At 49.2% G+C, this 24,033-nt stretch overlaps 11 protein-coding genes across 11 annotated transcripts; 6 read left to right on the forward strand and 5 right to left on the reverse strand.

Annotated features, from left to right (window-relative positions):
* Nucleotides 1–116: 116 nt before the first annotated feature.
* Nucleotides 117–1,086, reverse strand: N7525_000157 (uncharacterized protein; the record flags this gene model as incomplete). The annotated part of the gene is made up of 4 exons (XM_002560105.2): nucleotides 117–271; nucleotides 333–487; nucleotides 538–803; nucleotides 868–1,086. Coding segments are annotated over 4 exons (795 nt in total), but the record flags the coding sequence as incomplete, so codon positions are not given.
* A 1,094-nt stretch (nucleotides 1,087–2,180) lies between these two features.
* N7525_000158 (uncharacterized protein) lies at nucleotides 2,181–3,708 on the forward strand (the record flags this gene model as incomplete). The annotated part of the gene is made up of 7 exons (XM_061211482.1): nucleotides 2,181–2,441; nucleotides 2,536–2,713; nucleotides 2,777–2,887; nucleotides 2,947–3,267; nucleotides 3,347–3,493; nucleotides 3,550–3,573; nucleotides 3,641–3,708. 7 exons carry the CDS (start codon nucleotides 2,181–2,183, stop codon nucleotides 3,706–3,708), a joined length of 1,110 nt encoding a protein of 369 aa, XP_061070708.1.
* Nucleotides 3,709–4,145: 437 nt separating this feature from the next.
* N7525_000159 (ankyrin repeat domain-containing protein) lies at nucleotides 4,146–5,294 on the reverse strand (the record flags this gene model as incomplete). Its single annotated transcript, XM_002560107.1, has 1 exon — nucleotides 4,146–5,294. One exon carries the CDS (start codon nucleotides 5,292–5,294, stop codon nucleotides 4,146–4,148), a length of 1,149 nt encoding a protein of 382 aa, XP_002560153.1.
* A 929-nt stretch (nucleotides 5,295–6,223) lies between these two features.
* On the forward strand, nucleotides 6,224–7,308 carry N7525_000160 (WD40 repeat domain-containing protein; the record flags this gene model as incomplete). Its single annotated transcript, XM_002560108.2, has 3 exons — nucleotides 6,224–6,574; nucleotides 6,636–6,758; nucleotides 6,808–7,308. 3 exons carry the CDS (start codon nucleotides 6,224–6,226, stop codon nucleotides 7,306–7,308), a joined length of 975 nt encoding a protein of 324 aa, XP_002560154.2.
* Nucleotides 7,309–8,251: 943 nt separating this feature from the next.
* N7525_000161 (putative MFS transporter) lies at nucleotides 8,252–10,304 on the reverse strand (the record flags this gene model as incomplete). Its single annotated transcript, XM_061211483.1, has 7 exons — nucleotides 8,252–8,322; nucleotides 8,389–8,556; nucleotides 8,606–9,014; nucleotides 9,063–9,521; nucleotides 9,585–9,974; nucleotides 10,051–10,187; nucleotides 10,259–10,304. The coding sequence occupies 7 exons, from the start codon at nucleotides 10,302–10,304 to the stop codon at nucleotides 8,252–8,254; spliced, it is 1,680 nt and encodes a 559-aa protein (XP_061070709.1).
* Nucleotides 10,305–11,731: 1,427 nt separating this feature from the next.
* N7525_000162 (nuclear transcription factor Y subunit beta) lies at nucleotides 11,732–12,370 on the forward strand (the record flags this gene model as incomplete). Its single annotated transcript, XM_002560111.1, has 1 exon — nucleotides 11,732–12,370. The coding sequence occupies one exon, from the start codon at nucleotides 11,732–11,734 to the stop codon at nucleotides 12,368–12,370; it is 639 nt and encodes a 212-aa protein (XP_002560157.1).
* A 772-nt stretch (nucleotides 12,371–13,142) lies between these two features.
* Nucleotides 13,143–13,870, forward strand: N7525_000163 (CFEM domain-containing protein; the record flags this gene model as incomplete). Its single annotated transcript, XM_002560112.1, has 3 exons — nucleotides 13,143–13,226; nucleotides 13,294–13,423; nucleotides 13,545–13,870. 3 exons carry the CDS (start codon nucleotides 13,143–13,145, stop codon nucleotides 13,868–13,870), a joined length of 540 nt encoding a protein of 179 aa, XP_002560158.1.
* Nucleotides 13,871–14,094: 224 nt separating this feature from the next.
* On the reverse strand, nucleotides 14,095–15,091 carry N7525_000164 (uncharacterized protein; the record flags this gene model as incomplete). The annotated part of the gene is made up of 4 exons (XM_002560113.2): nucleotides 14,095–14,166; nucleotides 14,239–14,661; nucleotides 14,759–15,055; nucleotides 15,080–15,091. The coding sequence occupies 4 exons, from the start codon at nucleotides 15,089–15,091 to the stop codon at nucleotides 14,095–14,097; spliced, it is 804 nt and encodes a 267-aa protein (XP_002560159.2).
* An 87-nt stretch (nucleotides 15,092–15,178) lies between these two features.
* cdc43 (protein geranylgeranyltransferase type I subunit CDC43) lies at nucleotides 15,179–16,613 on the forward strand (the record flags this gene model as incomplete). Its single annotated transcript, XM_002560114.2, has 5 exons — nucleotides 15,179–15,775; nucleotides 15,837–15,882; nucleotides 15,929–16,266; nucleotides 16,316–16,424; nucleotides 16,477–16,613. 5 exons carry the CDS (start codon nucleotides 15,179–15,181, stop codon nucleotides 16,611–16,613), a joined length of 1,227 nt encoding a protein of 408 aa, XP_002560160.2.
* Nucleotides 16,614–17,279: 666 nt separating this feature from the next.
* Nucleotides 17,280–20,291, forward strand: N7525_000166 (non-specific serine/threonine protein kinase; the record flags this gene model as incomplete). The annotated part of the gene is made up of 5 exons (XM_002560115.2): nucleotides 17,280–17,441; nucleotides 17,543–17,571; nucleotides 17,635–17,752; nucleotides 17,809–17,956; nucleotides 18,019–20,291. Exons 1-5 carry the CDS (start codon nucleotides 17,391–17,393, stop codon nucleotides 20,289–20,291), a joined length of 2,619 nt encoding a protein of 872 aa, XP_002560161.1. The 5' UTR covers nucleotides 17,280–17,390.
* Nucleotides 20,292–21,658: 1,367 nt separating this feature from the next.
* Nucleotides 21,659–23,427, reverse strand: N7525_000167 (putative l-fucose permease; the record flags this gene model as incomplete). Its single annotated transcript, XM_002560116.1, has 6 exons — nucleotides 21,659–21,853; nucleotides 21,947–22,383; nucleotides 22,442–22,786; nucleotides 22,853–23,070; nucleotides 23,137–23,237; nucleotides 23,293–23,427. The coding sequence occupies 6 exons, from the start codon at nucleotides 23,425–23,427 to the stop codon at nucleotides 21,659–21,661; spliced, it is 1,431 nt and encodes a 476-aa protein (XP_002560162.1).
* Between the last annotated feature and the right edge of the window lie 606 nt (nucleotides 23,428–24,033).

Raw genomic sequence — 24,033 nt, forward strand, 5'->3', positions numbered from 1 at the left:
CTAATGTCTCAGCGGCTTCTCAATCACAAACCCTGCTCAAGCGGAGGATGAGGCTTCTGTCTTCACGTTAGACCTGGCCCAGGCATCAAACTTAATAATGATTGGATAAACTTACCGGGTCCAGCTACACAGACATTGGTCTTGCGCCAAAGATTAGTGCATTTAGATCCAGTGGCAGGGTTCAAATGATAGAATTGAGCCGGGGTGAGGTCATATTCGCTCCGGATCGAGGTGCAGTCATCATCCCCAGAAACAAAGTGCCAATGGGTGCCTAGGTCACATTTGTTAGTGAGTCTAACGTTAGGAGAGATGCCGTGGAGAAAGAAACTCACAATCTTTAACCACTCCGGTCTGGGTTGGGAAAGCCGAGGAGGTGGTAGTAGCAGCCGAAGATCCAGTTGGAGAGGCAGAGGTAGATGAAGAGGACTTAGCAGCAACACAGACAAAGTCACCATTCTTTAAGCCTTTGCAGCCTTTTGAAATTGAACTATTAATGTTAGACGATCCATGCTTGAAGGTGCGCAACCATGAACTTACGGATTCCAGCTGTAGAATTGACCTAGAGTAAAGGTCATATACTTATCCTGAATGCTGTTGCAAGAGTCACCGTTCTGCACCAGGTGGTATTTGGTGCAGGACTTGGCAATGCCACTCTGGGTTGGTGCAGCAGTGCCACTGTAGCTGAGGGTACCCGCTGGAGTATTGGCGGCACCACTTGCTGAAGAAGTAGCTGCAGCCGGACCAGAAACGCAGTAGCTCCATCCAGGGACCAGGACACAGTAGTCAAGCTTCAAGGAGGGGTTCTGAGCATGCGTCAGTTGGCAAGTCGTATTCAAGATAAAGCAAATAGAGCTCGGGTGAGCTTACCCAGGAGACGAGCTGCTTTTGGGTAATTCCAAAGAAATCAACCAGCGCGTCGCAGGTGTCACTAGACTGGACATCATTCGCCCAGTAGTCACATCCGACGGCAGCATTAGGGTCTTTTGTGCCAGTCGCCTTGGGACCATTCGTCCAGTCACCTTGGCTGGCTGCAGCAGCCGCACCTAGTACCAGCGAATTGATGAGCAAGTTGGATTTGAGCATCATGCTGGATGGGGGGTTGTTGGTGTGTTTCCTCGGTAGACTATACAAGGAAAATAAAAAGCGAAATTTGAATCGACTCTGAGAAGTTAAAACATGGTTCCCAAGACAGAGCGGGTATCCTCATAGTAATTGTGGAAAACCACTAAACTATACAATATCCCATCCGTTTCAAAAGCTGGCATGGTGGGTTTCATTCGTGTCATTGCCTCTATCTGTTTTCCCATATCCGTAACGGTATCATAACAGAAAGTTTACATACTAACGAGCATGTAAAATCGAGTTCTTTACGAGTCCACTGCCACTGCCAACTCGGTCGATCTACTTAATAAGGTATGCACAAGCGAGGCTAGTGATAAGAAAATTGGGTGCATACAATGTAAATTAGTTCTACATGGAGCCAATACTAAAAATACAGCATTCTGGTTGCCGAATACATACCTGCCTAGGTAGGTACATATCGTGTAGTTTAAAGTGGATATAGTTGGGGGCCGGGGCGGATGGATACCATGTGGGTTCCATGTGGGTTCCAAAGGCTTGAGAACGGCTGGGTTGCCACAATAGGAAATTCGAACAGCGCTAGACTGCATTGGGTATTTTAGAGCCCGCGATTTGTCAATTGATGCAATCTTCCATGTACTAAGCATTGGGGACCCACTGCAGGCTCTTCGATCGCCTCGGGCCTCAAAATCCGGTATCCGTGTATTTTGGCCCCAACGTGCGACATGCACTATATCTCCTCGCCCCCTTTATGGGACTATGCGGTTATCTATGGACAACGTATGAGGGATTTTAAGGTCGATACAGACGATCCTCATCAATGAAAGGGTTGGAAACAAGAAGACTGTCAAACTCTCAAAGGGGCCAAATACATGGACTATGTATTGTTAGAACTGGGCCCGTACCTAGCCAGGGGATGCCTGTAGAGCACGGCAAGTCAGTAGTTAGTGAATTGTGAAATAGACTCTTATGGAGCGCAGACCTTCACCATCCATATTGTATGCTCTACACTTTCACTCTTTTTGAACACTCTTTAGGCATTTTTTTCTTTGAACACATTCTTTTGCCATCAAGCCGTCGAATCTTACACTCTTTTGACGATGGTGATGGTCTTTGGTCCTCCAGGAAGGGCCTTGCTGGTCATCATTGGCCATCTATTATTCTTCTCGGACATTTTACAACTTGCGCAAGGTCTTCCATTTGACTTCAACCAGACTACTTCGTCCATTGATTTAGAGAAGCGAGCTCCGGGCGGGCGGACCTGGACCTCGCCTGGGAAGTATACAAATATTCGTTTGGCTGATTCGTGTGCGGGAAAAGAGAAATTCTTCGAGACTACGTTTGATGACATGTCGAAAATGGTGAGTCTTCAATGAAAACAATGTTTCACCTTTGCTAAACTTTGGGCTTGGCCTCTCCCTGATCATCACACCAATGAGCTAACATCTTGAATAGGTCTCCGATGCAAAAAAGACAATCCCAACCATCGAGAAAGCCCTGAACAAGGATCGCAAGAAGATGCTACCCACTGAAAAATCATACGTCGATATTTACCAAAGCCTTTATGGAATGTTTGATCTGAAAAAGAAAGCCAAGGTTGATAACGCCAAAAGAAAGCTCCAGATACTGTCCGGTAGGTCAAGTCAAATCGGATACAGACTTTCGTGGACCGGGCAGACCTGATGTATATCCTTAGATTTCGTGGGAAAGTACGACCAAGGTCTTTCTAGGAATCAGTTCCACTTCGATATTTATTGTGACGGGACCGATTGGCAGGACAGCGGCAAGAAAAGTAAAGATGGCGACGGTGAGTCACACACCATGAAATCCAAGATAGAAACCATCTAATCTTGCGACCTATAATAGCTATAATGGTCTTGCAAGGCGACCCGTTGGCCCACCCAACTCTGACCGAGAACCCTACCGATATATGCCTAGAGGCCAATGGGGATAAAGAAACCCTCGCCTTTGTGACCACTAGTACGAACAAGAGCAAAGACTACATGACTATTTGTCCAAAAGCTTGGAATGAGTGGCAGGGCAAGGATACTCTCGCAACAAAGCAATCGAAGGCGCTGAAGAGTCTTCTGGGTGAGACAATCGACGATCTAGTGAACGAGACCCCCGAGAGTGTGCTTCTGCATGAGCTCACTCACGCGCAAGCTTTCTTTGGCGCCAGTGTTCTTGGTAAGCCAGACAAGTCCATTTCCTTTGCCTCGCTTAGATTGAAGAGATTTCTGACAGCTATGTTGCTTTTGACATGCAGACGATAGAAAGGTGGGCCAGGAGGACCCAGATGACGATGATGCTTACGAGTGGGACCTCCTCACAAAACTTGCAGACGAAGACAAGGATGTAGCCCAACCAAAAGGAGCCGCAAGAAACAAAGACATTCGTCCCCTTGATAATGCCGGTATGATTCTCACTTGATAATTACTCCCATTTTGCAGAGCTAATCGGGGTTTCCAGATACGTCGATGTTTTTCCTTTCTGGTGAGCGTTATTGTGGTCCATTGAAGCCCTCTCCTGATCGCTGGACTAATGCTGCCATTCATTCTAGGTCTTTACCTTAGTGCGAAAGGCAATTGGGGAAATGGAATTTGCCGGGATCCTAAAAAGGTGGCATAAAGCCAGTCTCTATCGGAAAGCTCTTTCTACACTTGGCAAAGGTTTTCGAGGATTGGCGAGGATTGGCGAGGATTGACGAAGGATTAGTGACGGTAGAAGCCCATGTGAGAAGCTTTCTATAAGTCGTGTGGACAGATGTTAGAAATCTTCAATGTTCTTATATACATCAGCAATTTTCTGCATCAAACGCAGTATTTACAGATTATTCTTGTTTCGAACCATAATCGATGGATCTATATCGCGAGTAGACCCATTATTTCCGCCCGCGAACCTTTGCTCCATGGAATCATATTGTACACAGCTCGACAAAATCAGAAAATCAAAGCAAAACACAAAAGAAAGAGACGAAGAGAGGCTAGGAGCCATGTAATTGACACAATTCCTTTGGCCGAACACAAAATGTGTGCCCCATAGCCGCTTATTTCGCCCTGTTTCGATCAGGACCGTATATCAGGGCTAATACCATGTTCTAAACAAATATCAATGATGGGTTGATACCCAGAGTTGATACCCATCCAAGCGAAGGACGTTCCACGTTTTCCACGACTTCTCGCATCCAACCTTGCCCCGTTATCAACCAGGAAACGAAATTCAGGAGCCTTCCGATATTGTATGGCAATGCGTAATGCCAGGCTTTGATCTTCTGCATCAGCACCGTACTGTATCAGCAGCTTGATAAGGCTGAAGCTGTCATCTCTGTGCATAGCCAGCGTGAGTGGAGCCAGTGATTTTGATGGTCTCCCCGGTTGATAATTGATGGATCGAGATGGCTTCCTGTTGGGGTCGGCCCCAGCTTCTAATAACAGTTTGGTCGTGCTTAATGGAAGCGGAGCAAGATCGAGCGCCCCACAAAGAGGGGACTGACTCTCTATAGGCAGTTGAAAGTTGACGTCGGCGCCTTGGGAGAGAAGGTATCGTATGCGATCGTCATCACCGCGTTCGGCGGCATATTTCAACATCCAGTAGAGATCTAACTCAGGGTTTGTTTTGCCATGGGGGTATTGACGTAGCTTCTCAAAGAGGTAATCTTCAATACTATGATGGCCCCTTGAGGCCGCCTGAGCGAGTGGATATTGACCCATTTTGTCTTTTGACAGTTGTTTTGCGCCTCGGTCGAGGAGTGCGCGAACTAGAGCAAAATGGCCTTCGCGTGCTGCTAGGGCAAGAGGGGTTAAGCCATCAGCGTCTCGATAATTTATATCGACGCCTAAGTCAAGGAGGTGCTCCACGATATTGAGGTGCCCTTGCGCTGCCGCATAGGATATAGGATGCTCCTTCATATTTTCTTCCCAGATAAATTCTCTTAGACGTGTTGCAGGTTTTTGGACCGAGCAGGCAAAGTATGGAGAGTCCCATAGGACGTTTGCGCCGGCGTGAAGAAGCCGCTGAAGGGTATTATCAGATCCAGAAGAAGCCGCCCAGTACAGCGCGGATGCGTCGTGGTGCTGTACATTAAGCCGGTACAGGTAGTCGTTGAGTGTCTTAAAGAGATAAGAGTGGCATCGAAGAAGCGCATTCAAGTCACGAGATTCTAAAGATTCCGCGATGCTCATAAGAAGTTCCGAGGGTAGTTTGAGGATAGACATGGTGGATGTCAAGGAGAAGAAGTGATAGAAAGAATCATATCAAAATGTGACTCAAGGACCTAAGGACATCAAATACCAATTGGACCCCACTGTCTGAGGTATTCCCCTGTATTTTATTTCCTCGGTGTCGCTGTACTGTACGTTACGGATCTGGAAATCGTGACGATCTCCACTAATGAGCACGGACCCATTACAATACCTGCCAATACCTGGGTACCTTTAGGGAGCTCGAACACATGTACCATGATTCTCAGTATTGTAACGGTACTTTACGAAGATATGTATTGGTTCACCTGAACACAACATTTGAACCTCCTTTGCTCTTTCACTCTTAATCTAGCCGACTGCACAATTCGGTTTATTTTTTGGCAATATAACCTGACATCTGCATAACTAGCAAAAATATGTATGAACCAACAACAAGAGAATAGTAAATAATTTTGCGAAGCGAATACAATGGCTCATCGGAAGCTAATGAAATGACCAGGACGCGGTAAATTGGTTTAGGCTCATTTTCAACCCGGATGATGGGAATTTTGAGGGCCACAACAATCGCCGCAGGAAACAGCACTCACGCGGGCATGTGACTGCTCACACGATGTACACACATCCATGGATGGATTGTAGTGCCCAACAGATACGGGAAGTGTCTGGGTTCTGACGGCCACTTCTTCATCTGCGATTATCTGGAGATTGATCACGGTAGACCTGCTGTGTTGGCGCGGCCTGAAGGCAAGAATATGTGCGCTAACTATTGGCCAATTACAAACTGCCATCTGTCTGAGGCCTTTCAACAAACCATGTCTATTCATCCACATTGTATTCTACATGGAGATCTCGAGTGTGCTTTCTTTCCCCTTTGGATATTCAGAATTGAACATTGCAAACACACCTCAAGATGTGGCAGTGGTTAAAGGAGAAAAGACCCCATGTTTTCCACCGACCGAAGTTGCCCCTATGGTCAACTAGACCCAGAGGAGCGAGATATCTTGTCCCGAGTGCAAGTCACCGCCCCACCGGGAAACAACGAGAAGAATCGCTCCAAAACCGAAGCCATCATCGATGAAGTCATCCAGATAATAGAGGATTATTCCAAGGAATACCGGCAAGCGGGAATAACAATCAAGTGGTCAACAGGAGAAGACGTTGACCTCCGAAAGCTCTCACGAAAGATACTCAACGCTGCCTTATCCTTCAAAGACATCGTTAGCACAGTGGTTGCGTTTGATCCCACCCATCATGCCGCAAGCGCATGGGCGGTCGTCTCCCTTGGATTGACCGTGGGTTTCCCTCCAGCTATTGGGTGTATCATTTCGAGCAAAGTGGATCTGTTGCGTCTAGAATGGAAGTGTTGTCCTTCTTGAAAGCGCGTTTCCTTCACTGGTTAGAGGCGAGGCAATGAGCTTACTAGGACTTGCATCAAAGGCTGTTGGGATCATAAATGCTCTACAGTCAAATCTAGAGGTGAGTCTCACCCTGACCTACATGTTAGCAGCAACTAAAATCCTACTAGAGCAATATGGATCTAGAATGTGCGGGTTTGTTACAGGATGCCAATCGATTCATTCTTAAGAATGTCCAAGTTATCAACAATGCTCCACTCCAAGTCTACTGTTCAGCACTTGTGTTCGCCCCTAGGAGCAGTACTATCAGAAGGCTCTTCAACAGCCAACGGTCCAGTTGGATATCAGTCCTACCACAAGTAGAAGAATCCTGGGGTACGGAGCCGCAGATCCTCAAGGGCCATTCTGAGCTAGTTTCTTCGGTGGCCTTTTCACGGGATGGCCAGAGGATTATCTCAGGTTCTTACGATAAGAGTATTAAGCTCTGGGATGCGCAGACAGGCTTAGGGCTGCAAACCCATAACTATTCTTGTCCAATTTGGTCAGTGGCCTTCTCACTGGACGGCCTGAGGATCATCTCATGTTACTCCGATGATACTATTAAGTTCTGGGATGCCCAGACTGGCTCAGAGCCGCAGACTGTCGATGGTGATTGCGGTTGGGTCGAGTAAGTAGCTTTCTCGCCGGAGAGACCCCCAATTCCACACAAATCTGACTTTCAGATCTCCCTGGAAAACCACTGGGTCAAATTTAGAGGCGAAAAGGTATTATGGCTCCCTCGCGAGTATCGTGAATATGTCTGTTCTGCCATCACAGATGACACCATCGTCTTTGGGTATAAAGACGGACGGGTTTTCATTGTTAAGTTTTGTGCGCCTTTAGGTTGATTCTTGTTTAGTTACGCACTGCAAACTGGCCACAGTTAGGTTAGAAGGGTTCCAGGTATACTTGCCTTATAATCCACAGGTGTCAACGATCTGTACTCTCAACCGTACTGTTGCCTAACAGGCCTTACTGCAGAGTAGGTCCTGTTGAGGTATCGAGCAATGGTGTCAGGTAGAGCGCCGAATAGATCTATGCCGAGGTATTGGTCTATTCGAGTAAAAAGACAACGCCGAGGTCATTGTTCAGGAAGTGAGAAGCAATACTCGCAGGCACATGGATCTACATATGGGTTAGATGACCTGAAAAGAAAATAAAGTAAGATATTTCCTGATTATCCCTACTTATTCACCAAGAATCCTTCCGCGGCATAGTAGATGGTCTGGCATGGTCTCTTAATTGACCAATGTTGGATGCTAAAGGATGCACAATTAAATGCGAAAAACGCTCAACTAATATGTATCCGATCACGCCACATACCAATTAAGAAACAGGCAATCTTATAGTCGTGGCAATAATCCTATGACTGTAAAAATGCGCGCTTCCATCAGCTAAAATCGTCACCTAGCGAGCCTAGTTCCACATGTAAATGTTGTGATACGGCCGATCTTGGCATCAAAGTGTGTAAAAAGATGTAAAATCTGATAGCACATACTTGCTCTATCACTCATGTCACGTAAGATCATAAATTCCCACCCCTTGAATTGCTGAAGTGTTGTGGCGTTACCAGCATTACCGGAGATGAAGCATCTCAAGGATGTCATGACGGGCAAAGAAAGACCGGTTCCACTTCCCGAAGACATCTATACCCGAAACCAATTAGCTAGGTGAAGAAAGAAGGCCAATGCTGCACAGCTAGTGAAACTTACACATGGGAACGCTCAGCAGGCAGATACCGACTTGGATGCTACCGATGACAATCATGGTATGCTTGATGCCTCCGTGGGCAAACCATGTATAGGCGAAGAACGTCAGGACAAAGCTGAACATGTTTTTGAAAACCAGCATGCAGGTAAATGCCTCGATGGCCATCTCGCCTAGTACTGTCAGCAATCGCTTCCACACAAGACCTGGTAGTCCACATACGATGAGCATCTACGATATAGAGTGAAGCAGCGACTGCCCCCATCACCATGCCGGCGATCAAGAATGCAAAGAAGACGTCTGGTAGCAGCCAGCCATAGTGCATCACATCGTCTGCAGTCCACCCGAACCCGTAAAGTCCGATGCCGCAGAAAACGAGTTGGGGGATCACCAAGAGGATCCGGAACTCAGGCTCGTATTTGCCGTGGTTGAGCCGGATCATCAACTTGTTAATAGAATCAGAAAGCAGTCCAGAGAGAACAAGGCCCACAATGGAACCTATGAAGGCCCCTGTGTAAAGATATCCGGTTTTGTCTTCCTCAAACCACATCGGAGGTCCGAGAAACACAATTGCTAGAACTACACCGACGAATACCGCCCATCCAATTACAGCGCCTTGGATCAGACAAGCCTGGACGTTTGTCAGTGAGTGAAATTAAGTGCGAAGTAGGTTGCTTACCCAAAAGATTCCGGGATGGAAGAACAACGGGAATGGGCGAAGGAGCAGCTTGAAGAAGCTTTCATCTGTCTTCCGCCCATTGAAGAGCCTGAATGATTGAGCGAAGGAATCTTTCTCGGGGACTGTTGTCGCGGCTTCGGTCTTTGAACTTTCGTTGGGGCCTGGTCTAAGCTCCTTCGTATCATCGTTGGAAATTCCGCTGAGCGAAACGTGAGACTCCATGGACTCGCCGTGCCCGCCGCTTCGCTTGAAGTCGGTGTTCAAGTAATCGGAGCGTCGGAAAGCAGTTTCGGGCACGAAAAAGAACATCAGCGGCAATGAAGCACCGAGAAAAATTGCCACAAAGTAGAAAGACCACTGCCAACCCATGGACTTGGTGATTTTGCCGACCACAACAGGAGTCAGGAAGGCGGCACCAAACAGAGCAACGTTGGATACAGCCATCCGCTTTCCTCGTTCCTATATGGTCTTTATCAGTCTCCTCATACCTTAAATCTGCAGGGAAACGAAGTCCCAACTCACATGAACAAAATAAAGATCTCCCACACAGGCATTGACCAACGCCTCGAACGGCGCCAATGCAACACCCTGGAATATCCGTGCCCATATGAGACTATTATGGTTCTTACCACTGACCCCAGCCCAGATGCAGCTGATAATCATCAAGACATGTCCGATCAGGAACAGATGACGTTTGCCCCAGACTCGAGCCGTTGGCACAATGAGAATGCCTGCCACACCAACACCGCATAGGTGATAACCAGTCAACAGGGCGGCATCTGTGAACGTAATTTCCTCGTAATCTGCGATGGTGACTGTATTTGCGGCTAGGATGGAGCTTAGGGTTGTGCAGAGGATGGTCACGAAGGAGAGGATGGCAAGAATGATATCGCGTCGCCATAACGGCCAATTCTAACAAGACCGTTTGGGTCAGCGCTTGTGTGCTTGTGGAACCAAGTCTTGGAGTCCGTTGCTCTCTGGAACATACCAATGGGTCGTTTGGGTCATCGCTCGGCTGCGGGACAAGGATAATCGGCTGCTTGCCCGACAAGTCGCATTTTAAACCTGAGGCGCCTGGGGTCTGCTCGCTCGCGTCGCTGTCTTGTTCGTAGATATCGGAGGTGCCTGGGGGTTTGAAGTCGTGAGCAACACTGGGTTTGACCGCGTCTGGGCAGGTAAGGCTAGGGGAATCTTACCTGGGACATGCGCGAGCTTCTTATCTTCCAGTACTCCAAGACCCATGATTGCAGGAAGCTAACGTCGCGACGCTTGTAGCCCTGGAAAAATAATGCAGGGGTTTAAAAAAGGAAAGCAAAGTGAAGAGGGGTATGGAGTACGGAGTATCAAACTAACTCTCGACCCTCCAAGAAGGAAGCTACGTGGAAAAGCTTGTCGGGGACCAATAGGGATAAATAGTAGCCATGGATAGAATATATGAAGAGCTTAACATTTAGGACTATATTATAGGACTAAATATTAGGACTAACCTTAGGAAAGATAAGCAGCTCGGTCGATTTGTACATTAAGGCCCGAGTGTGGGCGTAACCTGCAGCGTCATTGTTTTGAATGTGATGGGGCAAATTGGAAATGCTTGTCTAGTGATACAATATACTGCCTACATTCAAGGCTCCATTTAAGGCCGTCTTTAAGCCAACCACAGACCTTTTATAATTCAGTACTGGGCAGGACGGGACGAGTTGAACGCGGGGAAAGCTGAGCTACGTACGTAGGTACGGACGAGTTGCCCAGGTAAGACTGGATCGGCGCATCCAAGCTTGGACCGAGGCATCACATTCGGGCTTGAGCGTCCAATATTTGGCCGAGGTGCAGGTGGATCACTGTAAGGAACGAAATAAACCTGAAAAGAAGTCGTTTTGCTTTTGTAGCACACTGGCTCAAAACCCCTTCAGTGTCGAGAAAATCAGGGACTGGCCCACTGTGGAGGAAACAAAGCCACTAGTGCTGACCCGGGGGCTTGCATATTTCCCATTTGAATGAACCTTGCGATTGGTACTGCGTATAGAGTGTAAGCCGTACAACCCGAATGGTCATAGAATAGACAGAGGGTGTGAGAGTGAACCATTGCAAGAAACAAGGCGATGGGAGAGGTCTGTACTTAGGATATAGTTAGGAAATAAATGCCACAGCCCAAACATAAACATCCCCAGGTAATGTTACAAGCGAAATACCAATACATTGCGATGTCAGCATTGGAAACGTCCCAATGGAGATATATCAACTGGCTCTACAGCAACGGTCCCTCCAGGCCCAACCGTAGCCTTGTTTTTAAAAGAGTTCTTTGCCTTCCAGAACACATAATTACAGAAGACAAGGAACTTCCAAGGTTGAGATCGAGCATTACTGCTAACACGTGACTGGTAAGGGTCATGTGACAGGTCATGTGATGATCAGCGTCACATCATCAATGGGCTCCAGAGCTAGACCCCAAGTTGGGAGGCGCATTATCTCCACAGCAGTGACGACGTGATCGCGTTCTATATTGAAGTCGAATCCTCGTCCTTGAATAGCTATACCCCGCATTATTTCCAAATCCCAACCACCGGGCCGACGCTCCCCCCACCTAAGACTACTCCGCAGCGAGCACGCGAAGCGCGAAGCATTTACGCGAAACCAATATCCACTGCAAACAATTCAGCCCAGTTTTAATCATGTCGTCAGTCTCTCCTTCGAAGGAACACGAACTTGACCCAGAGGCGCAATCGGGAGAAGAGCAAGACCACCTAGACAAAGATCACCACGACGCGCAGGGACACCAAGGCGAGTTTGAGGTGAAGGAGCAGGATCGGTGGCTTCCGATTGCCAATGTGGCTCGTATCATGAAGCTTGCCCTTCCGGACAATGCGAAGATCGCAAAAGAAGCCAAGGAATGCATGCAGGAATGTGTGAGCGAGTACATCTCATTTATCACGAGTGAAGCCTCGGAGAAATGCCAGCAGGAGAAGCGCAAAACAGTCAACGGCGAAGACATCCTATTCGCCATGACCTCGCTTGGATTTGAGAATTACGCTGAAGCACTCAAGATCTACCTATCCAAGTACCGTGAAACCCAGTCCGCCCGCGGCGACAATCAGAGACCCCCAAGCGCTGGCTATGGAGCTGGAGGGCCTGTTGGTGGTTCGAGTGGCGCTGGACCTGGACTAGCTCGTCCAACAGGCTTCCCCAATGCTGAAGGCACAAACCCTATGTCGAACCTCAACCTTGACCCGTCCGAGCAAGACGCCTCTGCCTACGGCTATCCGCCCATAGTTGGCCAGCCTCACAACGGCGCCGGCGGCGAGTCGTACTAGTGGATGATGTGAAAGGGTCGACTGAATGACCTTGCGGTTAGTTTGGATATTGGCTGCATGTCCTGGAGGTCACCGACGATATTGATTTTAATGGAAGTCTGAGATGTTTCAGCTGGGGTCCCGACCTCAGCAATGTCATGACATGGCAGTCTTGAGTTCGCATACATCAGCCTAAAATAACTCGAAGAAACGCCATAATTAATGCCTAACTCAAACCCTCCATCTAGTTAACTTTACGATCTGCACAAGATTAAATCCCTACGTACTACGAATAACCTTGGAATACGCTTTTAATTGTCAACAAAATAGAACTCAGTGGCGTGTAAATTTGGAACCAAACCTTCCGCCGAAGGCAATACATCCAAGTCTTTATGAGATCCTATCCGAAGATGTTCGGTGTTGCCAATATGGTTCCGGCAAGACACACTCAATCCAATGCCAGTGGGACATCTTTGATTTCTATAATATTCACCTGCACTGGCCAGTGTAGGGAGAGATAGGCGTGGGGCACCCGGGGCCGTGTAAAATACCCAGTTCTGATATTTAATATCCAATCATTGAAAAATACCTCGAGACCGAATTTTGTGGAGAACCACATGTAAAAGGGTCTGGAAGTTTTGCGGGGAAAAGGTACCGTTGATCTGCGTATTTATGTATTTTTGACCCATCTATTGGGGTATTACCACGACCTGGTGACCTAGAGAACAAAACCTCTCACATTTCCTCCCCTGCCGATAGCTCACTTCATCCAACAAACCTCATACCTGCAATTATGAAGTTCACCATTACTTTCGCCCTGGCAGCTCTGCTGAGCACTGCCGCTGCTCAAGGTCTGGGTGATCTGCCCGACTGCTCGGTATGTGTCTATAGTCAACATACAAGTCTGCTAAATGTGCCGCCTGCTAAAACAACCCATTGCATAGAAAACCTGTGCTACAGGTTCGATCCCCGACAACTGCGGCATTGATTTCAAGTGCATCTGCGAGGCCAAGTCCTTCCTGGACGATGTCGCCTGCTGCATCGCTGATAAATGCTCCAAGGCTGACCAGGAAAGTATGTTCTCCCTTTTCCCCGCCCTCCCCAATTGAGTATACGAAAGCGGGATTATTCCAAACGACTACGTGCAATGGACAGCGGAACATGTACAATGGGCTGACACGTTATTCTTCGCCAGCAACCATCAAGGTCGCCAAGTCAATCTGTGCCCGGGGTGGTGTGACTGATCTGCCCACCGAGGTTGTCTGCTCAAGCAAGTCGGGTTCCAGCTCTGGTACCTCCACCAGCGATAGCTCCAGCTCGACCGAGACTGGAAACAAGTCTAGCACTGAGACCTCGGGCGCGACTACTGTGACGGGCACCAATGCTTCTGCCTCGGCCTCGAGCAGCGCCTCGTCCGCCTCTGCTGCGGCGACTAGCACCGGTGTTGCTGCGCTTACCCACAAGGATTCTTCGCTCGTGGCCGCTGCTGGTGCTGCAGCTGCATTCGCCATTCTGGTCTAGAATGAAGCATGCTGGGTTATTTCAGGGGAGATAGTATGTTTATCAGCGTTGGAATGTCCTCATGACGATGGAATGAATGGAAACTGGAAACACGTGAACCCGCCTGAGGATGCACCTGTGTCTTATTTTATCCACGATGTCTAAATGCCATAGCTTTTCAATGGCGAAGGGATATTTCTAGTAATACACTCATAGAAAGACATGACAAGGAACCGTGAAAGTGTTCACATTTCACGGGTATCCTCCAGCAGCTTGGTCAGGCGTTCCTGGCGCTCCTCACGGAGGGTGGAGAAAGTCTGTAGTGGCACATTAGCTCGAGAAACAGACAACAGGGTCAATCCTGGCTGATTGATAAAATTCCTACTTACCCAGAACCAAAACATCATTTCGAAGAAAGCAAAGCTGAAGACCACGCGGTTCTTCAGGCGATCCAGGCCTCCAATAGCCGCAGCGCTTGTATAAGACGAGGCCAGGTGGTCACCTTTGCCTTGGTAGATAAAGAACGCAATTGCAGCATACACGGCAAAGCGACAGGCAGCAACAGCGATCCACACACTCCAGTAAATCGTCAAAGACTTGGTGATATATTCGGGCAAACTCTGTAGAACCTGCAGATCTTCGGCGGGGAGGTTACCATTTCGCAAAGGCCGGATGTAGGGGAGAGCTTCATCAAGGGCTTCGTGGAAGGGGATGTTGGAGAGCAGGACGAGGTCAACAAGGGATTCGATGAAGATGAGTATGGCACAAAAGGTGAAGGGTGATTGTTGCGGGCTTGACAGGGATGGAAAATCCTGTAACAGAGGTGTTAGCAGTCAATTAGATATAGGTATATTCATTGCCAATATGATAGAAATGGACTTGTGAATCGGGGATGTTTCGAGGGCATACAATCTTCAAGGCTTCTCCCATCATAAACACCAGATCGGAGTCTGTGATCACCTCCGGATTCTTGACCAGATAACCGGCGATCACAACTAGGAAAACGGCATGTGCCTGGATAAGGGTCTTGGATGAAATTAAAACCATGATGGACGAGTCACAAAGGCACGCGTTTGTGGACGAGAGGGAGTTCTGAAAGTCACAGACGGAGATTAACTTGGAGACATGGTCCGAGTGTTCTTTGGCCGCAACACATGTGGGGGGAAAAGCAGTGCCGGTCGAGATCTCCCCCCACCAATTCAACAACTACAATGATTGGATCTGATTTACGACTTGATGCATGCTGATTGAATTGCGTGACTTACTGGTGAAAGATTGCCCAATTCTCGTCTTACTACTTAGTGGTCCAACCCCCGATCATCCTCTGCAATGACCGACCAAAACCCGACCTTCAACACAGAACGCCATGTCAAATACTACCTCCGTTGCTTGAAAACCTTCCTACCGTCCGCCTATACTTCCAATGACTCCAATCGCATGCTCCTCGGCTACCTGACCCTCTCAGGATTGGACGTGCTTGGCGTTCTCCAGAGCAAAACCACACCGGAAGAAAGACAAGGGTACATTGACTGGCTCTACCACTGCCAGGTGCCCTCAGGCGGTTTCCGTGGCTTCCCAGGCACGGACTTTGGGCCAGGAAAGCGAAATAAGGATAATGAAGCTTGGGATCCAGCTAATGTCCCCGCGACGTTCTTTGCGCTAGTCAACTTGCTCATCCTCGGGGATGACCTGTCACGTGTCAAGCGACGAGAGTGTCTTGAGTGGCTTCCTAAAGTCCAACGCGCTGATGGAAGCTTCGGTGAGCTTGTTGGTCCTGAGGGGAGTGTAGGGGGACCTCGCGATCTACGATACTGCTGTTGTGCTGCCGGCATACGGTATGTCCTGCGCGGGCGGAGTGAGACGGGGCTCGAGGGTGTACCGGATATTGATGTGCTGGGTTTTATTTCTTTCATTGAGGCGTGCCAGGTATGTGGGGATCGTGAGGTTATGTCCGCAATTGGGACACTAACGCAGTCTAACGAATCAGACATACGACGGTGGCATGGCTGAGTCTCCTTTCTGCGAATCGCATAGTTCGTATCTCCCTTTCCGCCGCATGAACCTTCTGACAACTGACAGGTGGACACACGTATTGCGCGATCGGGTCTCTGGACTTCTTGCGCCGGACATGTAATGATCTGAAACCGGTGCCCCTACTGTCGGCAGGGTCCAATCAATTCGAGGCTTTGATTACATGGCTGGCTTCAAGGCAAACAGCCCAACTAGAAGAACCCGATGAAGATGAAGATGAGGAACAGCGTGAAGTGACAGATACGGGATCTATCGACAATAGAGTTCGCGGGTTACCCAATGTTCAACCCATCGGGGCCGACACAATATCATGCGCCGGTTTCAATGGCCGATGCAATAAATATGCAGACACATGCTATTCGTTCTGGAACGGGGCTACACTAATGGTATGCGCACCCATGGCTGGTGGTGATTGTCTACTAACGCGGATGTCAGATGCTGGACCAGTATTCCGTGGTTGACGAAGTTCGTAATCGTCGATACTTGCTCGAAAAGACCCAACATCTTGTCGGTGGGTTTGGGAAGGGGCCCGGGGATCCTCCTGGTAAGGTGATAGCATGCGTATATCGAGACTGCGTTGCTGACCAATCGTATAGATCTTCTTCATTCATACTTTGGCATGGTGTCTCTGGCTTTCCAGGGTGAGGTGGGACTTAGCCCCGTTGATCCCACCATGGGTTCGAGTGAACGCACAGTCCGACATCTTGAATCGCTGCCTTGGTGGCAATCATGAAGTATATAATACCCGTGCATGTAATATGACGATGGATGTTCAGCCATTCCGCCAATTGACTCATGTCAGCACGCATCAGCCAATAGGTGCAGCCGACTAAATTAATTGGGCGTCGGTGTACATCGTACATCGTACGTTGTACATGTCCCGTCCACAAGCAAGGGTCGAATCCTAGACAGTAAGGAAGTAACAACGCATATATATCCTGCCTACAGTTCACGATTGTGGCGATCATGGTCAGTTTATGGTTTCAGGGCTATTGTCGAAGTCTAGCAGAGCCAATTAAGTGCACTTATGTACATCCATGCCTATATAGGTACACCGGCTTGCTGACTATTATGAACATTGTCAGGAGATTCTAGATAGTAGCAGAGTCCGGAGCACATAATTTATCTTTAATATAGAATGTCTGATGTATATTGTACACAAAGATAATAATAGAAGACCCCCAAGGGAAGAAAAAAAAAGGAGAGCCCGTCCAAGTCCCGAGTTCTCCACACGGTCCACGTTCCCGTTGACGTCTTGGAATCTTCCAAAGGCCTTTGTATGCAATTTCCCTTCTCCTTTCACCATTTGCGGTGTTACTCTATTTTCTCCGGTTATCTTTCCGAGCCCCAAGCTACCCCTATCTGAAACGTCTTTCGACCTCGCACTCCCGGATACCGTTTATCCGCGCAAATCGTGTCCCGTTGAATGGCACCCCCGGCACACCAACCATTTCCAGTCAACCCCTTGACGCGCAGAGACTCTCTCGACGAAACTTGGCAATCATAACATATGCCGCCCCGAACTAGAGCGGGGGTTCAAAGCCAGAAACAGAAGGAGAAGGTGCGTCATCAGGGATGCGACATAGGGAGCTCCGCCGGTTTCCTTTGTCCGAGGCTTGCGCAGAGCCCGTGGAAATAGGGCTAACTCAGAATTCTCGACAGCTTGCCAACTCCTACAATGAACTCCTTGAGTAAGCAATCTCCTTGGTTTCCGGCTAAATGCCAAGTTGCGCTAACATTATACTTCTCCGCAGGGAGTTCTCCTCCAAGGACCTTCGGACCGTAGGTAATTACACATTGGGCAGGCTGATTGGGAAGGGCTCCTTCGGAAAGGTCTATCTTGCCTCGCACAAGCTCACCAATGGCTCCAAGGTAAGTCATGTCATGTGAAGGACAAAGTTGTGGAGGCAATACTGATCAATCGGCAGGTGGTGCTCAAATCGTCCAGCAAGGAGGACACCAATCTTGTGCGCGAGATCCACCACCATCGCCAATTCCTCCATCCTCATATCGCGCGGCTATACGAAGTGGTGGTAACTGAAAGCCTCGTTTGGCTTGTGCTGGAGTATTGTCCTGGTACGTTACGCGCATGGCAGAAAACGCGTAGGGGAAACATATTGACAAAAGTCTTGTGCTAGGCGACGAACTCTACAACTACCTTCTTCGACACGGCCCACTTCCGGTAGAGAAAGTTAAGCGGATATTTACACAATTGGTGGGAGCGGTCGCCTACGTCCACAGTAAATCCTGTGTGCATCGCGACTTGAAACTGGAAAATATATTACTGGATAAACAGGAAAACGTCAAGCTATGCGACTTTGGGTTTACCCGTGAATATGAAGGGAAGGCTAGCTATCTTCAGACATTCTGTGGGACGATATGCTATAGTGCACCCGAGATGCTCAAAGGAGAGAAGTACGCGGGCGAAAAGGTGGATGTATGGAGCCTGGGGATCATTCTATATGCGCTGTTGGCAGGCGAGCTGCCGTATGACGACGATGATGACCAAATCACCAAAAAGCGGATATTGTCAGACGAGCCGACCTTCAACGAAAAGTTCACGGACGATGCCAAGGCTTTGATCAATCTCTTGCTATCCAAACGGCCTTTGATTCGACCCAGTCTAGACGAGATCCTGGCTCATCCATTTCTTGCGGAGCATGCTCCTGAACAACTCGCAATCCTGAAGATCCCAAGACCGTCGCCGTTTACTACGCCACTGGAGAAGACTACGTTGCAACGTATGAAAAGCGCTGGGGTCAATATTGACGAGGTCATTGAAAATGTCTTAGCTCAGCGGTGCGACCCACTGGCTGGCTGGTGGGCCCTGCTGATTGAGAAAGAGCAACGGAAGGAAAGAAAGAGAGAGCGCAAGCGTCGTGAGCGGGAGGCCGAAGCAAAAAATCTTCGTCGTCTGAGCGCCGCGAGCAGTCGTCTAGAGAAGCGATCATCGGCTTTGATGGAGGTGGAGGAAGAAGGCTCAGGGTTGCGGGATCGTGGGAGACGGGATAGACGAAGCTTACCATCTCAGTTGGCAGTGCCAGATCTTCCTGCACTTCCTGAACCGCTTCCTGTATTCCCAATTGAGGCCACCACGCCACCATTGCCGCTCGACAAAGATTCTATACGGTCCCACAACTCGACACTACGCCGGCCAGTTCCACCGCCAAAAGACAGGCGGCGATCACGACCCAGCATGCTCCATGTGAGCGCATCACAACCGGAGTTGACGCAGCATCACGGCATCTTCCGGCGTCGCACTAGTCGTCGTCACCAGTATCCGATACTCAGCCAACTAGCATCTCTCAAGCATTGGTTTGTAGAGTCGGCGAAGAGAGCGCGGTCTCCCCATGCCAAATCGACGAACTCTCGCAAGTTCCTTTCCGAAAAGTTGAGCCCGGCCAAGGGTCAAGATACCGGGAAGAAACCCGCGGCGTCGTCGTCCCCAGCAGGTCGGGTCGCAGGGGAGGAGGTTGTGACACCCACCCAAGTCAAACGAATCTCCACTGCTAGCAGTCTCGCTCCTAGCAGTGCCTCATACCGCCAAAACCGCCATTCTTACCCTCGGCAGCCGCGGCCATTGAACACCAGCCATAATAGTCATCGGAACTCTCTCTCGCCCTCACCTATCACACCGCGGGGGTCCTATCGGCGTTCATCGGCCGGTCTACGAGGACGGAAGTCCACATCCTCCTCGGTATCATCGATCCGCAGCATTCATCACGCTCGTGCTCACTCCAAGGCCTCTTCGATTTCGTCCAACAGTATGGATACTATCTCGACGCCCACTGCCAGAGCCTCCAAATCGCCTCATTCATCCGTCAAAGTCCTGCCAACCACCCCGGGTGCCTCGTCCCGCTTCCCGAGCAATATTCGGTTGGTAAGAGGGCCAGGCGGAGCACCTCGAGAGATTGGCGACCACTCAGATCCGATGTCGTCCTCGTTCAATGAGGCGGTGCCAACACCATTGCTGTACTCGCCCTCTTCAAGCCTGGTCTTTGCAAGACGGAAAAGATCTCTCTTTAAGGGTCCTATGATTCATACCAGTAACCTGCCGGGGTCTGGTGGGCTAGCCAACTCCCCCATTCCCGGCCAGCCGGTGAATACCAGCGGTCCCGATGTCGCGACAGGGCGGCCTGCTGCACGCAAGAGCCAAATTATCGAGGAAGAGGAAGACATCGAAGGCATTGAGGAAGAAACTGAAGAAGTCGATGAGTTCGACGAGCCTGGTACGCCTGCTGGTTTAGTTGCCCCCAGTGAGCACCCAGCAGACGAGAACGGGTCTCCCTCAAGCCCCAGAACGCCATTCGCTCCTATTCCTGCCCTTGAAACCAGTCCCCTTCGGCCCCCTCGCTCCTCCTCTTTGCGCTCGCCGACTGATGCCGCAGACAAAATCGGCATCGCCGAATAATACCGGTACACCAACCCGACAGCTTCCTTGCAATTTCCCATGTGCATTAGATTCGGGTGTTCCTTGTTCCATCCCACGATCCCTTATTCCTATGTTTGGTTAGATGATAGAGCTTTTATACCCCCACTTACACAGCGTGTTTCGTTTTCATTTCCTTTGACTGCCTTTTTTTTTTTTTTTTTTTTTTTTTTTTTGGCATAATTGGATCCATCATTGGACCTATGTCTCTCGCTCCCTTGCACCCTTTTCCTTCACATTTTCCTACCTTCGTGAAGCGCCCCCTCTACCCTACATTTCCTTGAACCCTTATGATGATTCGACCCTCGCTTGATTTTGATGTCTTTTACTTAGCATTCCCCTGTTTCATATAGAACTTTGTCTCATATTATCTCGCTGGATTTATCAGCAACACAATACTTGCATAATGAAATTGCATAGACCACTGCCAACTTCGATATCCCCGAACATGTATATTTTGGTCCAACGTTGAAAGATTTCCTGTCAGCCACCCGCTTGACGAACATCGTTCCTTGTAGGTCGACAAAAATCCATGGCGCAAGTCGCAGTCTCTCATCTGTGCCATGCGCCGCGCTGCCCTGGTGATATGCCAGGGATATAAGTATGGTATTGGTGGAGCTGCACATACCTAAATGGTGTGGTCTTAGGCAGGAGTAGGACTCGTGCTTTCAGGATGTGATGTGATCTACGTAGGAGGCTTCAAGGTTGTCCGATATCATGTCCGAGAATGTTTGCATCTCTTGCTTAGTATAAGTATCATCATATCCCTGTATATAGCAAACGCAGTGATGTTTGAATAGTGCGTTCCTCTTGCTTTGAGTGCCCATTTCGAGGCCAGCCTTCAAAGCAGGCATAGCCACTTCATTCGACTTTACCCTCGGAACATCCTCAGTCTCTGTTCAGACACCTTTTCCCGCCCTTCCGTCCGAGGCGAATGCGACAACTGCGCGGCAAGGGACCCTTCACGGGTGTTGCTTTTCCGACGATACCCAAAATCGAGACGAGCACGAGATGGCAAATGCGTGTTGACTGGAGTTGTCAACGACCTCACGAGTGAGGATCAGTCCGTTGTATATGCCGATACATGCATGTATATATTTCTCTACACGGCTTTTGAGACAGGCCCCAATGTGCTGCTTTCAAGGTTTGACGCCCATAAATGAGCTGGCATTCGCAGATAATGCCAGTACTATCATCCTCCTCAGCAATGGCAGTGACGGTGCAAAAAGTAATATAGTCCCTATATACAGAATACGCCCAAGCAAATAAACCAAAATCAAAATCCCAACACCCATTAGCCATTAGCCATTACCCCAAAGGAGATATAAAGCAGAGAAATGATAATCTATCTACCGTTCCACATGGACAGCTTCATGCTTCTCGCCCACACTCTCATCAATACCATGAGAGCCCATAACAGCCTCCTCATCCTTAGTACGCTGACCCTCAAGACCAACCTCACTCTCACCGATCTTATCCACGGTGTTCGTATACGCCGGAACGAAGTTCACGGCAATAGCATAAGTCCAAGCGACGACCATAAACTGCAACTAGAATTAGCCAGGGACTCAAGGAAAACGGAAGCAGATAAAGAATAAAAAGGGAAGGAAAATGAACTCGATCCAAGTAGAACATACCATAGTCGGAACAATAAACGCAAACCCCGTATTATCACGCATATCAGCGACATGACCGAGAATAGGCGGCACAACAGCCCCTCCACAAACACCACCAACAATAAACCCAGAGCCACGCTTATAATGGCGTCCAAGGCCACGAATACCCAGCGCCATGATCGTCGGGAAGCAAACAGACTCAAAGAAAAGCGTCATGAACAACATAACAACACCAACCTGCCTCGTCTGCGTCACCGACGCAGCAAGGAAAGCCACCGTACACGACAAATACACCAGGAAGACCCAGCGCGCACGCACGAACTTCATAATCCCCGAGCCGAGGAATCGGCCGACCGCGAACGCGCCCTGCGCGCCGGCGAGATACTTCGCCGATGTGGCATCCGGCGTACCGGGCCAGGTATCCTTGACATAGTTGATGAAGTAGCCGGCGATAGCGACTGAACGAGTTAGCTTGGCAGAACGAAGGATAAAATGAAGCGGGGATATGAAACACACCCTGCGCCCCTGTATACGTGAACTGCGCCAGTGTGGCATGGAACAGCTTGTACTGTTTCCAGAACGGCTTATCCTGTTCATCGACGTGTGTCTGCGCGACCTGGAAGGCCATATCCTCGTCTGTGACTTCGGGGATATTGGAGAGGAAGAAGACGCCCGCGAGCAGGAAGACAAATACGCCGATGGCGAGGTAGACCCACTGCACGCGCTGTAGGGCGGCTACGTCGTCTTCTGTCTCGGTGAAAAAGACATACGAGCCCAGGACTGGGCCGACGACGGTGCCGATGGCGTTGAAGGCCTGGGCGAAGTTGATTCTGATTTCGGAGTAGCGGGGTGGACCGCAGACTGGACAGATGCAAGGAGAGGTCAATATCTATGTGTGACCTCGTGTGGAATGTGTGGTTGTCTTACCGGTTAGGTAGGGGTTAGCTGCTGTCTCGAGAGAACCCAGTCCGGATCCAATGACGAATGTGGCACCGCAGAAGCCGCCGAAGGATTGGTTTAGTCCTGCGGGCCACATGCATAGGGCGCCAATGCCGTATAGGCACAAACCGAAGATAAAGACGGTCTTGTAGCCGAAGTTGCGGAGGATCCAGTTTGCGTAGCCTAGGGAGGCTAGGGGGTATGCGCTGGGTTTTGTTAGAGCGGGGACTTCTTTTCCTTCTCAATATGTGTATCATGGAGAGATTTCGTACCCGAAGTAGGCTGCTTGAAGACCAGCTGAACGACCTCGGTCGATATGTAGGGTTTTCTGGAAATGGGAGTTGAGGGTGTCCAGTAAACCATACGCAAAGCCCTAATTGAAGTCTTAGTAGGAGGACTCTCTCTGTGGACCAAATACAGCAACATACCCATAGAAAGAACAAGGTCGTTACTAGAGTCAAGGGCCACAGGCTCTGTCGTAGAGTCAGAGTAGCGGCCGAAGTAGTCGCGCGATTATCAACACGCAAGCCCGAACGGCTTTTGAGGAATTCCTTGACGCCCATTCTTAAGATATAGAAGAGACTATAGAAAAAGAAATAAAAAGAGCCGAAGGGCTAGGACCAAAGGGGGTATTTAAAAGAAAAACAAACGGTGACACTCTAGTAATTTCTGTTCAATTTCTCCGCAAAACTCCACACTTTTTCCCCAGTCCGGGGAAAGCCCCCAGACGATCCCTGGGGAACCCAACCACGTCCAATCACGTCCAATCAAAACTGCCAACTCGGAGTTGCACCGAGGATCAAAGGGTAACTTTGATCGAATTCGCTGTGGTCTGATCGAAATCCCCGCTCTAAACCCTGGGGTGGCGTCAGCGTTGCATGGATTGTTTCAACGCTATTCATCTTTGGGCTACGCGGGATGCCATTCCGGTCGTATTACGGGTTATTCTCTCCCGTGTCTGGTGGAATGCTACTCCGAAGTATATTGGAGACCATATTACCCTAAACAGGAAGATGGGCATCCTACCTAGGGACTATCCCGCGTCATCGCGCCTATTTTGGTTACGGGAAAGGGGGGTACACGCTAATGTGTGGCATTATCTATGTAGTTTAATAGCCGTAAACAAGAGCCGTATCTACTACTAGGGCACCAATTACAACTGGACCGCA

The sequence above is a fragment of the Penicillium rubens genome, assembly GCF_028828025.1.
Source record: "Penicillium rubens strain IBT 27055 chromosome Unknown utg000001l_segment0_segment0, whole genome shotgun sequence".
NCBI lineage: Eukaryota > Fungi > Ascomycota > Eurotiomycetes > Eurotiales > Aspergillaceae > Penicillium > Penicillium rubens.